The sequence below is a fragment of the Eptatretus burgeri genome, chromosome 1, assembly GCF_056783735.1.
Source record: "Eptatretus burgeri isolate ZD-2024b chromosome 1, Ebu_testis_v1, whole genome shotgun sequence".
NCBI lineage: Eukaryota > Metazoa > Chordata > Myxini > Myxiniformes > Myxinidae > Eptatretus > Eptatretus burgeri.
In genome coordinates this window covers 39,821,577-39,837,547 of record NC_140961.1, presented here as the reverse complement: position 1 = coordinate 39,837,547, position 15,971 = coordinate 39,821,577, and the positions used below count along the sequence as shown (strand labels likewise).

The 15,971-nt window shown below is 44.7% G+C and overlaps 1 protein-coding gene across 9 annotated transcripts in view; it reads left to right on the top strand.

The window, feature by feature from the left end:
* The first annotated feature begins 1,222 nt into the window (after positions 1 to 1,222).
* Positions 1,223 to 15,971, top strand: part of LOC147034304 (SAM and SH3 domain-containing protein 1-like) — a 137,544-nt gene continuing 122,795 nt past the window's right edge. For 7 of the 9 annotated variants that reach the window (XR_015057886.1, XR_015057885.1, XM_085880288.1 and 4 more), the window contains exon 1: positions 1,224 to 2,208. Coding sequence is in view for 7 of the 9 variants with exons in the window: in XM_085880288.1 (XP_085736414.1) it covers positions 2,116 to 2,208 (93 nt within the window). In the remaining 2 variants the exon portion in view is untranslated. Of the gene's footprint in view, positions 2,209 to 15,971 lie in introns of all 9 variants that reach the window. The other 2 variants (XM_085880285.1, XM_085880291.1) reach the window with 2 other exon arrangements.

The following is a 15,971-nucleotide window of genomic DNA, read 5'->3' as shown; positions in this document are numbered from 1 at the left end:
CCGCGAACCAACACTGCTGGCGCCCGCGAACCAACACTGCTGGCGCCCGCGAACCAACACTGCTGGCGCCCGCGAACCAACACTGCTGGCGCCCGCGAACCAACACTGCTGGCGCCCGCGAACCAACACTGCTGGCGCCCGCGAACCAACACTGCTGGCACCCGTGAACCAAAAACAGACAGACAGACAGACAGACAGACACACAGACACACAGACACAATGAAAATAGTGGTCACTGCTAGCGCCCGCGAACCAATGAGAACTTCTGGCAGTGATGCCGGTGACCGAGACGCTCCACTCTGATTGGACGAGTGCGTGGTGATGTCATTGACCTCAGCAGCCCAGATCTGTGATGCAAAGTTTGATCTGAATTGATCGAAAAATGAAGGAGATGCACTTTGAAGGATTTCATGAAATCCAATATGGCCGCCAGGTCACGTGACCCATGACATCATCCTTAGGACATGCATCAAATCAAGTGCCGTCCTATAGGTGGTCAAAGTTTCAGGTTGGTCCAATCAACTGTGTCACCTGTAGGTTCGCTACAAATTTCATGCTATCAGAATATTAAATAATAATCCGAACAATTTCAAAATGGGTGCCGATCAGTTCCCTAATAATAGTCCGTCCAAGAACAATGGGGTACCATCACAGCTAGGATGGCTTGGTCCCCTATAATAAGTGATCGAGACGCGGATACGTCACGGACGTGTGGTGCTGAATGAACAGCGAAGTCCGGCCGATAATTATTTACTCGGTGGATGTGGTTTTCTTCTTAAAACCACCGATCCCTGTGGATTTCTACCTTTTTACTCCATCATTCCAAGTTTCCGATTTTATGTTTGGATTCCGTCGAACCATTAGTTTGGGAATGTCAATCGCCGCTTGACTTATAAAGCGCTACACGTCCTCATCCATTGTCTTCTTCCGACTCGCACTTCAATGGAGTCGTTTTCATTCCTTCTCCGCATCGTACGGTGAACGAACATTAATCGAGTAAGAGAAGGCTCATTCGATGAGCTTCACGTGGAGCTCGCGAGTGGCGGCTCGGGCGGTCTGTTTCGTCATTCATTTATATAATTACAAACGATATTTTAAAACGCCAAATATTGAGCGTATCTTCCGGTATTATCATGTGGGTGTTTTTAAAATTGTAACTCAAGCTCGAGAGAAGGAATATGGGATTGAATAACTGAAGGAAAAAAGCTTTCGAATGATCCACGAGACTCCGTGAGGTAAAAGGGGGGGGGGGGACAGAAACCGACAGATGGAGACGTGCGTGTACCGTCCATTTGAGCTTTATTAAATCTCTGTCCTATTCGTTAGTTTGTCCGTCTGGTTGTCTGTGTCTGTGTCTACGTCTACCTTTTCTCTTCGCTCACTCCCTCCTCCTACTCCCCCCCTCCCCCTGTCCCCACACCCACCCCATTCTCTCCCACACCTCCTCGCTTTGCTCACACATCGGAGAGGAGCAGATACCATGATGTACAATGCAAGGAAGGACAGATAGCCAGAGCTCGGGACAAGGTCCATTGAAGGAACGGATGTCCGTATAATGAGATCAATCTCACAGACAGTCACCGTCACCATGGCTTGATAGATCCAGATAACGCTGTGAGCGTGACGAGGTGTACCTGTCCACCTTCACGATGGGACACGACCATGGACGACGGTCTTGAGAGGATCCAGACATCGGGGAGCTCCATATTGTCGATATCGATTTGTCCTCAGGACCTTCATCGGTGAAGCAACTACAGACGGTTGAGTGTTTAGTGAAGGGGGAAATAAAGTCACGGCGGTGGAGACTTCCTCCAGGTCACGACGAAGATGGAGGTGGAGGCATGTGGGACGTTGCTTCACAATGAGAGGGGTTAGGGCAGGTTGAAAGAGTTGGGGTTTGTGGTCTTGGTGGAGTGGAGGTGGTTGTGACGACATATCATCGATTCAGGTGGTGAACCTTGAATATACATGACGCAACACCAACTAGGTAGAGGCTCCACTGAACGAATGACGAAGTTTTCAAGGGTAACTACGGTCGAAAGAGTTTATCAGTGAGACGTGGTCGAAGACCCAGAAAGCTTCTGGAAGGCAAAGGTGCGCAGCCAGAGAGCAACCATGGCGGCCAACGTGGTGGCAGCGTGGCTTCAGGCACTTCGTCTTCCGCAATACACCTCATCTTTCCTCGACAACGGCTACGATGACCTGGAGGTGAGCTCCGGCCGTTTGCTGAGACCCTTTGTCGTCCTCTCGCCTTGTCATGTTGACACCCTCGCTACAACTGGTTTACCTTCTTGTCCTGCAACCTCAGTGTGACATTTTCTGTATTTAAGCTGGATGTGCACTTTTCTTGTGATAATGCCAATATTGTCAGTCATTGTATCCATGACTCTTCTTCCTCATTTATTCTTAGCAGCTGACCCCTTAATCGGTTCATGATGCCTTCAGAATGGGATCTTCAAGCTTGATGGAAGTCCTAATTCAGAAGAATCAATATGCATTGAGGAAACTTCAGCTGGAATGTGTTCCTAAACACATCTCATGAGATTCATGGGGGGGGGGAGGGAGAGATATCTGCAAAAATGGTGGGGTAGGCAGGAGGGGGAAAGGGTCTGCAGTGGTGGGTAATGAGCAAAGGAAAGTGCTTTTCTGGCCATGCCAACAGGCTGGGAATAGAGCCAGATCCATCAACATCCCCATGAACACAAGGTTCTCCATTACATAGGTGGATTATTGCTTTATTTCTTAATTCAAACTTGATTGCCCTTTTTATACTGTTTACCCTGCTTCGTGGAAGTGGAGGTTAAGTGCAGGGTCACCAGTCATCTTTATTTTCTTCCTATTGCTCTTGTTTGAAGACCGCCTTAGGAGGTGGGTTGCTTATGCACAAGGGCTCACTGCGTTTGCAAGTCCATCCCAATACGGTTGCTCGAGTCGTCCATCATCTATATCACCGATAGCTATATATTTCTTCACCCCAAATCATAGGAATAAGAATAGAAGGATTTTTTTTGATGTGGGGTGGGTGTTTTGATGAATATGGAGGATTTGGGGGTGGGGAGGCATTTGCACAAAACAAGACCCCAACAGCTGCCTTCGATGATGGCCATCATGATCATTTCTGCAAGGTTAGTACGCTGCAGCAGTGTTCCGCATTGGCAGGAGCGCGAGCCTTCCTGGCACGGTTGCCTTCCATCGCCGCCTGAGAAATGGCTAAAGCTCTCTGGGTGCAGATTTAATTCCATCTGTTAGGAAAGTGCGCTGATAAAGAGTGGTGCAGTTCTGCCCGGACACGTGCCCATGGGCTTTTGAAAACCCCCATGCGATACGGCTTACCTTCTCCTGCCAAATATTTCAGTGTGCTTATTTGGAAGTGAAAAGGTGTACAAGTGCTCACCTGATGTTGTATTTATCTGCTGTATACTATCATTTCTCTCGATGATGTCGCGTGCTCTTTGCATCGGAACTTTGTTCTCCATTTCTTCGACAAGAATAATGGAGATCTTTGGAATGCTGATGTTTGTATTTTGTCTTGAATGAAAAAGAAATGCACATCCATCCATACAACGACTGAATTCCTTGGGTTTGAATTATTTACTGATGCGGCAGTTCCTTGTCGGTCATATTGGGGTTGGGCATTATCGGTAAAACTAGCGAAGGCGAGGGAGGCAGGTGCAGGTTCAAAGCAGCCTGTTACCAATAGCTCTCAACTGAAAGAGAACCTGATCAGGGAGGACATGATCAGAGAGGACATGATCAGAGAGGACCTGAAGGAGAGCAGTCTCAAAACTTAAGGTATAATGATGCGCTGCAATAATGTGGGGCTGCACAGGCAAATGATCTTCTTCTTTCATATCCAGCACATGGCCGTGGGTCGCATAATTTTCTGTGGACGTGACAGTGCCACCTTTTTTCTTCATCACAATGTCCAGTTATAGCAAGACGATACGACTGGTGTTTGGTAATAATAATGGTAAACCTCATGAGAGAGCCAAATGTCAGACACCTGGAGAAGCAGGACTACCTATGGTCATATACAGACTGATGAAAACAGGTGTCAACGGACACTACCATAATTACCTTAAACTTTCTTCTCTCAGTCGTTTATTTTATTTATATGATATTTCATTAATAATCGATGGTTACAGCTCATGAAGCAGCTTTAAATGGCCATTTATTTATTACGTACGCACGGAGACGGTGCGTTTAATGTTGGTGTATATGGGGATGGGCAGGTCAGACATCACATTCTACCACATTTGAGCGTGTAATAAGTATATGGACCCTCACTTGAACTATTTTATACGTAAAGGTCATTGGTCATGTCGGCTACCTATGGTGTATTATACTTGAGAAATCATCTCCTCATATGAGTGATTACCAGTGCCGTTTTCAGTGTTAATCGAAGACCAAAACCGACATAACCGTGATGGGATCCAAGAGATGAGAGGTACTTCGGCTCGCCGGTTGTAATAAGCAAGAGCACCCACCTCCTACGGGAGCAGCCAGGGTGGGGGTCGTGATATTTTCTTTATGATTATTAATACCAGAGCGGAGATACCCACCCGATGGGTGATCGTGTTGCAAGAATGCAACACATTCTTCTGACTCATAGCTTTATTTGGGTGGTGTATAGGTAACACAGCATTGCTGCAATGCTCCCAAAAATGAAAATAACCGGGGTTACGTGTGTGAAGCAAAAACATGCATACCGATTATGTGCATATATTTTACATTGTGGTCGTATAGCTCAGATAATTCCAATTGCACACCTTCTCCCCCCCCCCCCCTAAAAGGAAGAAAATGTCAAGATTGGCAAAAAATGTTTTCCCAAAAACTGTATGGAATCAAACGAAACTTGCACAGAGACGGTTTCAGGGTGCCCTCATGGATCCCTGAAAGTTTCAGCTTCCTTGATCAAATTCTCTCGGAGGAGTATTCATAATATTTATTATACACTCGAGTATCATTATATATGGAGAGAAGATATTTGTCACATCTTATCGTTAATCCGCTAGGGTTCAGTGCATTGTAGCAACTGACCCCACTCTCCCATACAGTAAATTTTAATCCCACAAATAAAGGTACATTGAGTGTAATAGACCTGCCTCTGCAACTGTGACAGCGTAATGTAAACGTGGCCAACGTGCTCGACTACAAGTAGGCGGGTAGAGCACGGCCTTTGCCTCATGACATGAGTGGCTGCCTGTAAGGGCTGATGCTGAAACCCCTGCTGAAAGTATAATACAGCCAAGCACAGAGCCAAAAGGAACTGGATTATATAGAGCAATTAATTAATTATCTGGGTAATGATGAATATTATTAGCATCCACCCTTTCATCTCACCGAGCCCTCATCCCGACCTCTCACCCCCACCTTGCTTCTTCTAAATACCCTTTCCTCGAGTTGCTGTGGAGTTTCCTGTTTTCTCTGATGTCAAGGGGAATTTTCTCTCGTTTTAAAATCATCTTTGGCTCTTTTATATCTTCTGTTTATCTTTCTCCTCTTTATATGAATCTATTTTTCCTTTGCCATTGTTCATCCCTTTGTTCCTTCCAAAGGGCTGTTTAAATATGCCTTTTGAATGTTATTAAATCCGAATTCAGTTTGACTAAGATGTTTGAACATGGGGATCAGGTGCAACACATGAACTGTGTGGAACATTACAGGATCTGATGAACAATTTAATGAGTAAAGCGAATGGGGGGGTTGGGGGCGATATCTGCGACAGCACTGATCCCTTTACATTTGTACGAACTACAAACTATGAATGTATATAATATCATCATGGCTAATGAAAGCAGTTTTGTTGTTTAAATTCTCCATCCCCTTTCTATTGGCTTGCCACCCGTGACTCAAAGGTTCTGAATCGCTCGAAGGATTAGGCTTCCATCACTCATCTCCCATGTGCTTCTCATCATCTCCTCTTTGTTTTGTTTTCTTTATTCTTGATCTGCTGCCCTGGTTTGTGTCGTTATGTAATGTTGTTAGAGCTTTGGCTCGTGTCTGCTGTATCTTTTTGTTTCCGCAATGTCTGAAGTGGGCAATCTATTTTTGATTTATGTACGGCATGGGGCACTACATCAGCGGCACAGCTGTGCCCCCAGCAAAAATGATGCTCTCCCGCAGCCATATGCTGCATATGAAATAATAACTAGAAGTGCAGTCGGTGGAGCGCATACCTCTGCCACGTAATGCCTGATCCACAAAAACATATCGGGCCCAATACATTTTTGAAATATCATGTAACATGATTGTAGTTTTTGACCCAATCTCTCAATGGTGAAGAATCACTTTTTATTACCCCTCAGCCCAAATTGGGCTAAGGGGTATTGTCGTCACAGGCGTTGTCCGGGCGTCTGTCAACTTTTGGTTTCCGTCAATTTCGAGGAGAACGCCTTGTCCGATTACATCCATTTTTGCAGTGCGTGTTGGGGCTGGGTCGAGGATGGTTCCTTTCGAGCACAATTTGATTCTCGGCTTGGCCACCAGGGGGCCAAAATGGAAAACCTAGAAAATGGCTATTTCTCCTGAACGAATGGCTGGATCATCGCCAATTTTTTTTTATCACAGGTATATATGATGAGGATACATGATATATAACCCGGGTTCTTTATTCGACCCACTTTTCAAGGTCACAGAGGTCAAAGTTCATACTTCGGTGTTTAGGCGTCCGTCAACTTTTGGTTCCGTCAATTTCGAGGAGAACACCTTGTCCGATTACATCCATTTTTGCAGTGTGTGTTGGGGTTGAGTAGAGGAAGGTTCCTTTCGAAAATGAGTGCGCTGCAATTTTCAATGTGGCCTCCATGGCAGCCATCTTGAAATTGGTTTCCGTCGATTTCGAGGAGAACACCTTGTCCGATTAAATGCATTTTTGCAGGGTGTGTTGGGGTTGAATAGAGGAAGGTTCCTTTCGAAAATGGGTGTGCTGTGATTTTCACGAGCCGCCACGGTAGCCATCTTGAAGTCTGATTTTTGATATGACATCCAACGTGCTCTAACTGACTGCATCATCATGATATCACCGCTTCCTTTTACAATGCATGGGCTGATGGGTTACGCCCGCTTTGCGGAGCTATTTTCATCCGGATCTTCACCAGATCCAGATCTTCACCAAAATCTAATCAGTTCGTCCTTGTCACACACCCAACCTGCCCCCCAAATTTCTCTGGGTCCGTCGACAACGTTTTGAGATATCTTGCACACAAACGGACAAACAAACAGACGGAGAGGGGTGAAAACATAACCTCCTTCACCTTCGGTGGCAGAGGTAATAATATTGTTATGGATTCTCGCTCGCCATCGTACGAACGACCGCGTTTAGCCAATAGCGGCCGTCTCACCCACCGAACGGACAATCCAGTTGCGGCTTTCCGGATCAACGCCGGAAACCAGCCACGGGTGTGTTTTTAAGCACACCATAGCCGAGTCAATATTCTACCCACGCGCGGCAGGGTCAATCGCCGAATTGTCGATATACCTAATTATTCGCACGGGCAGACTCCCGAGAGACTGTACCTCAACGGGGCCGCTGGGACACGAGCCGCCTAAGCAGCTCGCTCCATTTTGGGATAACCGAGCGGGGTGTTATCGCGAGCCCCGTTGGACCCGATCACTTTACCGGCTATTTAAAAACCAACTATATTCCGAGTGCAATATGGCAGTTCAATTAGGGAAAGAGGATGCAACGAACGGGTTACATTTAAACAAGCACATTTATTTCACACACAACACATATGCAGTCATGTATCAATCAATGCACGTATGCAATCGTGTATGCACTCAATGCAAAACACGCATGCAGTTATGCAGTTATTTAAAGCAAATGTGGGTAAGGGACAAAACACGAGCAAGACAAAGAGCTACCACCGTCTATTTATTATGTACACACTTAACAGTTTTACTTGAAGACATGGCGCCACAACGTTCATTCAAAAGCAAAGAAAAACCCCAGGACAGACGAGGGGTAGACTGGACCCCATGGGGTCTTTATAACACGGAGCCGTGTAGACCGCAAAGGCTCCGCGAGACCGAGCTGGCTACCTTCACCTCGCTGGGGCGACCCGCGACGTCCCGTCTCCATGACCCACGGTAAGGCACGGCTCGGCAGGCCGCGCGCCTTGGCTCCGCTGCGCTCTGCTCTCTCCAGGCCCCTACCGTGGCTCCACTCACTGCCACAACTCCGATACGACACCCTCCTCTCCTTTCTACACACCTCCACAACCGACGACTCAGAGAGCGACCGACAGAGAGAGAGAGAGAGACTCAGAGAGACCGCGCGTTCACCGCGCCCTTTTATATCCACGGCGCCTCGCCCCCCCCCTTTCACCCCCCTCCCTTCCAGCACGTGCGCGAAGCTTCCAGAAACGGGGCGTTTTCCTCACCGAATCGGGGCCTTTTCCATTCTTTTTCTTTCTCCCGGCGTCTTTTCCGCACGTGTTTTCCATTGGGGGAGGGAGGGGTGAGGCCGTCGTCCGTTCTCCCCCAATGAATGCCAGGCTTCTCGCAACTGTGCTGCGGTGGCAACGGGGTGATGGTTACGGTGGTCGTTGAAATGGTCGCGTGGCTGGCGTTTTGTGGAGGTCGTGAGGGTGGTGTGGTGGTTAAGGTGGTTGTTGTGAAGGCAGCTGTTTGTTGTCTGTGGGGATGTTGGCGGTTGACGAGAAGGTGGTTGTGGTGATCATGGTTGTTGTGGTTGGTGGTGCTTTATGGTGGTCGTAATGGCGGTTGGTCCAAAATAACGATAGTTAAAGAAAAACGGCTAACTGAAGATTCACAGCCCGGTCATACGAATAAATCCCTTAGACATCGGTGGGGAAATCTGTCTGTACACAGACTTATCGACATAACTGATCTAAGGACCTATATGGTGCTCTGCGAATTTCCACAGCCGTAACAATATGTACGCATGGAGGAGAAGAGGGAGGGAGGGTTCAGTCCGGTGCATACTTGATGCATACAGGATGGAGGGGTCAGGATCCAAAATTATATCGAACACGATATCTCAAAAAGTTATTGACTGATTGGGACATAACTTGGGGGACAGGTTTGGTGTGTGACGAGGACAAATTGATTTGATTTGGGTGAAAATCTGGCTCCAGATATTGGGATTGAAAAAATTTTTTTTAAGTGGATAGCTATCATGTGCAGCTTGTGGCTGCTGGTTGCATAATTTTCTGGGGGCATGGCTGTGCTGCTGATGTGCTCTCTATTACACTGGTCTACAAAAATATCGTTGTTTTTTTTCTTGCATGGACTTTGGAAACTGTTTTTGGCTAATTTTGGGCTGCTGAATCCAAATCTGAGCTCAGATTTGCTCTATCACATCAAGTTTTTGTGCTATCTGTGTGCTCCATATTGATGGATTTTTACAAAAGTTGACCATCCAGTCTGGCAATCTTAGTGGGGATAAAACAGCAAAAGCTTGATTATTCCGAGTACCCGTAGCTGTAAACAGCCCTTATGGTAAACAGCCTGCCATGAGCAAAGTAGAGTTATTGTCTGATTCTCTTAAAAGAATCAACGTATGCATCAGTCGTTTACGTCTATGACGTATTTGTGATTTGCAGCTGTGAAGACTACCTAATCTGCTGTTAAGACTCTACCTAATCTCGCGAGACGCGAGCATTACTGTATTACGTGATTCTTAGTGGGCGGGCACAGCTGACTCAGTGGGGTTGTTTATACCGGTACCTGGTACCTTACGCTGTAAGCCAGCTATATCTGCACCTTCAAATATAAGAAAGTGCTGTAACGACCCAGATATCTTCTGCTATATCTGTGGATGCTTCACATTAGCACCTCAAAGACGGAACATCACTACATTCTTCAAGAGAGTGTACCGTGCGTACTTTAAAGTACCGCTTGGAGAGCAGGACAAAAACTGGGCCCCTCATAAAGTATGCACGACTTGTGTCGAAACTCTGAGATCATGGTCTCAAGGAAAGGATGCTAAGCTCAAGTTTGGTGTGCCGATGGTTTGGAGAGAACCAAAAAACCACCTAGATGACTGCTACTTCTGCCTTGTAAATGTCAAAGGATTCAATAAGAAAAACAAGCAATACATGAAATACCCCAGCATACCTTGTGCTATACAGCCAGTTCCTCATTGTGATGAAATACCTGTACCTGTTTTTACCGAGCTCGCAGAGATTGATGAGGAAGCACTTATTTCATCCACATCTTTATCCGATGATGATGATGATGAAGATGCAGATGCGGAGTACAAGCCATTGGATTCGTTTTTTGATCAACCTTCTCTGTATAGTCAGCCTGAATTGAATGATCTGATCCGAGATTTGAATTTGCCAAAAACAATCTGCTGAGTTGTTGGCTTCCAGACTGCAAGAGAAAAACCTTCTCAAACCTGGCACAAGTGTCTCATTTTATCTCAACAGAGAGGCAGAACTGAGGAAGTACTTCGACTCTGATGGTCAACTTGTATACTGCAATGATGTTGAAGGGCTTCTTCTCACGATGGGATTGCCTGCGTATCATTCAAGTGAGTGGAGACTCTTTATCGACAGTTCAAAAAGAAGTTTGAAATGTGTTTTACTTCACAATGGGAACATCTATGGATCCATCCCTATAGGACACTCAGTGGCCCTGAAGGAGAAGTATGCAAACACCAAGGTTGTACTTGAACGATTGAAGTACCACGATCATGAATGGTTGATCTGTGTGGATTTGGAAATGGTGAACTTCCTTTTGGGGCAACAAGGAGGTTACACCAAATAACCTTGTTTCCTATGCTACTGGGACAGTAGGGCTAAGGAGGAGCACTGGGTGAGAAAGGAATGGCCATCAAGGAATAGTTTGATACCTGGTGACAAGAACATCATTAATGAACCACTGGTTGATCGGAAAAAAAATATCATCCTTCCACCATTGCACATCAAACTCGGTCTGATGAAGCAGTTTGTTAAAGCTCTTGATCACACTGGAGACTGCTTTGGCTACATATGTTCAAACTTTCTGAGTCTTAGCGACGAGAAGAAAAAAGCAGGGATATTCGACGGACCTCAGATCAGAACATTACTCAAGGACTCGCACTATGTTACGATGATGACCGCTGTCGAAGCTCGAGCGTGGAATGCATTCACTAATGTGGTGCAGAATTTTCTTGGGAACAAGAAAGATGACAACTACCGAGAGATTGCGGAGGAGCTGCTCCTTAGTCTGCGAGGGCTGGGGTGCAGAATGAGCATCAAGGTGCACTACTTGCACAGTCACCTGAGCGAGTTTCCACATAACCTTGGAGATGTAAGCGAGGAACAGGGTGAACTTTTCCATCAAGACAATAAAGTTATGGAAGAACGTTATCAAGGTCGTTGGGACTCAAATATGATGGCAGATTACTGCTGGAGTTTGATGAGGGATGTCCCAGATGCTGTACATAAGAGATTGTCCACAAAGAGGAGGTTTACTATGTTGTAATACGATTACACCTGTGCCTTTGGATACTTGCGCTTTCAAGTCACCGTACTTATTTTGTTATATTCGCATAATTTTGCATTTATTGCTGCATTTTGAATGTCGTGAAAAGTCACAAAGCTCAGAAAAATGCTTTGAGCTTGAGTGATGCCTTGTATTTAAGCGATGTACACCATGTCAAGGGGAACTTTTTCCACCTATATATTTAACTTAGTTTAGTGAAATTTGTAAACTTTTCATACATTAAAAATATCGAGAAAATATGTGCAAGCAAGCATAGATTATATGTTAATGTGTGATTAAATATTGTAATTGAAGTCGGTACCTTTCATTGTAAACATTTTTGCATCCATCGATCTTCTAATGCAACAGTGTTTTTCAACTTCGAGTGTAAAATTGCTGTTTTCTCCAAAATAATGATTTTTCATCGTTCAAAAACTTGATTTGATAGACAAAAACTAATGACAGATTTGGATTCAGCACCCAAAAGTTAGCTAGAATCCATTGAAAAACCCCATGCAAGAGAAATCGTGTTGACCAGTGTTATCAGTACACTGCGACTCATTTCACTAACGTTGGAAGGATGACAGACTGAGTCAACCCCACCAAGTGTTAATTCAACAGCCAACAGGGGCTCAAAAGTGAAGACCTGAAGATCTTAAGTCAGCCACCTTAACCGTTAAGCCAGCACCAGGCTTAATCTTTTAAGTGATTCTTCACCATTGAGAGATGTTGCCAAAAACGATGTGCTGTATAGCATGATATTTCAAAAAGTTGTGGACGGATTCGGACGAAACTTGGTGGACAGGTTGGGTGTGTGACACGGAAAAACTGATTAAATCCTGGTGAAGACCTGAAACTGGATCCCGATACGAGAATTTTATTTTTTTTAATTTGGCAAGTGATTCTTCACTATTGAGAGATGGGGCCAAAAATGATATATAGCATGATATCTCAAAAATTTGTGGATGAGTTGGGTGACGAGAACAAACCAATGATATTTTTTGTCAGGTCTGGATCCAGATCCAGCCAATTCAGCCTGCCAGAGGTAGGCGCTCTACCGAGTGCCATTCTAGTTTGTGTAACGAGATGGACTCAAATTCATGGAAGAGCTTGTGTACACATGAAAGACAAGGGCATTGAGATAAATCAATGTACCTTGCACAAGGAATAAGGATATCAAGAGAATATGAACAAATACAGCGGTGAGAAGCAAGGTGAAGCCGACGTTTCAGACGTTAGTCCTTCATTAGTGCAAGGCAGAGGATTATTGTTGGAACTGTCCTTCCACACAGACTGACACTGGACTTTACAAACTATAATTCCACAATATGCCATGATTATATTCAGTTTGAACCATTGTGACGTCTATAATTATTAGGCAAGTGTTTAGGTTGTATCATGAAAGGGTCTGTCCGCCGATAACTCTTGAAAATGCCCTCCCTATTCCTGTGTTATCATAATTTATGATCACTACAGTGCCCTGATTTAATAAAATGAACATCCTTAATTGTAAGCAAATTAAGTTTAACCAATCTGTGTTGTGAACACAGGAAATTGAACTATGTATATTAGTATCTGGCAGATGTGGTTCTGGATCTGGATGTATGGCATGTGTTCTGTATTGCAAACTGCCTTGCTGTTGTTGTGGTAAGAGGGCTTCTTGTATACCAGGAAGGTATTTTGCAGTATGGAACACATTTACTGCAGTAAGATGGTGCATGATGCCATACGTCCATAACCACCTCTGCCTGAGAGACACAGTGGGATGCAGATTCCTCCCTGGGCACCACAAACTTCTGACATGAAAGCCATTGAACACATCAAGGAACATGGATCGAGAGTTGCGGAAAAGCTGACCCCTATCCAGTAATAAGCAAAACCTGCAACAAAATCTGCTCCACATTTGGGAATCCCTGCATCAGGCTATCATCTTTGATCCGATGCCTCCACGGGTTCAAGCACTCGATGATGTCAAAGGGCATTCTAACAGATACTAATACATGTTCAGGTAATGGACAAAAAATGGAAACTCCAATATAAAGTCACTTAATGGGGCATTGGGCCACCACTTGCGCCCAGTACGGCCTGTATGCTCCATGGCATGGAGTCCACCAGCGTCTGGAATTCTGCAGGAAGGATGTGGTACCATTCTTCCACGAGAAGGTCAATTTACTGACACCTGTTTGATGGAGGTTTAAAACATTGTCACAGGTGTCATTCCAGAATATCCCATAAATGTTTGATTGGGTTCAGATCTTGCGATTGAGAAGCCCATGACAAATGGATAACATCAGTGTCATGTTAATCAAACCATTGGGCAACCACATGTGATATGTGGATGGGGGCATTGTCATCCTGGAAGACACCCCTCCTGGCAGGAAAATAATGCTGCAACATGGGGTGAAGATGATCACTCGGTACTATTAAGTAGTGATTGGCCTTGACCTTACCTTCAAAGGGAATGACTGCATCCTGCAACATTACAGAACCACCAGAACCCTTGACTGTTTGAACCAAGCACTCAGGGTTGTAAAGTCTTTCAGTTGGTGCCACGCGTGCACTCATTCTTTTGTCAAGAACATGGTGAACGATGATTCATCTGGCCATATCACATTTCTCCACTGCTCGGTAGTCCATTGCCTGTGCTCTTTTGCACCACTGGACTCGCAAACATGCATTGCCAGGTGTGATGAGTGGTTTGTGCACTGCAACCCGATGATGGTATCCCACTCTGTGGAGTTCTCGGCGCACCATTATTGATGAAATTGGCTGCTCATGCCCCAGGATGAAATTCATAGTCAATTGATTTGTAGGTGCTCACCTGCTTTACCTTGCACTTCAAGTTAATGTACGAATTTCATGATCCTGGAGTATTCGTTTCCGCCCATCGGTGCCCTTTGCTGATGATGTCTTTCCATCGGAATCCTTTGCCAACATCACCTTCAACACTGTTGCTCATGAAACATCAGCAAGTTGAGCTGTCTTTGTCACTGAAGCTCCTGTCAAATGCGCCCCTACAATCACCCCTCTTTCAAAGTCACTGAGGTCTTCTCTCTTGCAGCCATGCCAGCCATAGTTTTTGACAACCAGGCCTGTGCAGCATTTTTACATATGAACCTAAGCATGCTGGGATTGTATTTGCTTAATTAACACATGGGCCCAATCGGTGTGGTTGCCGTTGCTTTCTATATACTTGGTGTCCCTCATTTACCCAGTTGTTTCCATTTTTTGTCCACTATCTGTACGTCCATTTGATTGTTCATAACACAGATTGTTAAAATATAGTTTGTTTACAATCAGGGCTGTCTATATTATTCTGGAAGGATACTGTCGATGTTTCTTATTATTATTTCAGTTTTTGCTGTTTGTTTATTGTCTCTGCCACCAGAGGTGGGTGGAGGTTATGTTTTCATGCACTGTTTCTGTCTATTTCTCTATTTGTCTGTGAACAAGATATCTCAAAAAAGCTGTCGACAGATTCGGACAAAACTTGGTGGACAGGTTGGGTGTGCGACAAGGACGAATTGAATCGATTTTGGTGATTATCCGGATCCGGATATGAGAATTTTTTGTGATTCTTTTCCATTGAGAGATTGGGCCAAAAACGATATGAAGTGCAGCAGGATGTTTCAAAACGTTATGAATGGATTCGCACGAAACTCGATGGATGGGTTGGGGAAGTGACAAGAACAAGCTGATTAGATTTTGGTTCTGGTCCAGATCCAGATGTGGCCCATCAGTGGATACAAAATGTAAACTGTTCATCCTGGCGGAGGTATGTGCTCCACTGAATGCCGTTCTAGTTTCTAAGTGTTCGAAGTTTTTTTTTTTTTTTTCGAAGTGGTGTAAATCAGCCTGTAGTGGAAGTTTTCTGACAAACTACAACTTCATGAAAAATTTGTGGGACGCTCTTATTGACGTGCTACTTTGATTTTTCCACATTCATAACACGTAGCCACGGTTGTGGTCGAACAGAGAACCGAGACTTAAATCCGCCATCAGTGGCACAGTCATTTATTAATATGACTATAACATGAAGGTGCCTTGTTGAACATGCTTCTCTACTTTCATATATACAATGATTAATCTCTCGAGGATTAAAAGCAGGGATTCATTATTTATTTCCCTCATTGAAATAAAGCTTGTGGTTGAAGTTGAACTTCAATTTGGTTGTGATGACCGACAACACATTTGTTTGTGTGGTTGAAATGTTCTGCCTCAGTCTCTCTCTCTTTCTCTCTTTCTCTCTTTCTCTCTTTCTCTCTTTCTCTCTCTTTCTCTCTTTCTCTCTTTCTCTCTTTCTCTCTCTTTCTCTCTTTCTCTCTTTCTCTCTCTTTCTCTCTTTCTCTCTCTTTCTCTCTTTCTCTCTTTCTCTCTTTCTCTCTCTTTCTCTCTTTCTCTCTCTTTCTCTTTCTCTTTCTCTCTTTCTCTCTCTTTCTCTCTTTCTCTCTTTCTCTCTTTCTCTCTTTTCTCTCTCTCTCTCTTTCTCTCTCTTTCTCTCTTTCTCTCTTTCTCTCTTTCTCTTTCTCTCTCTT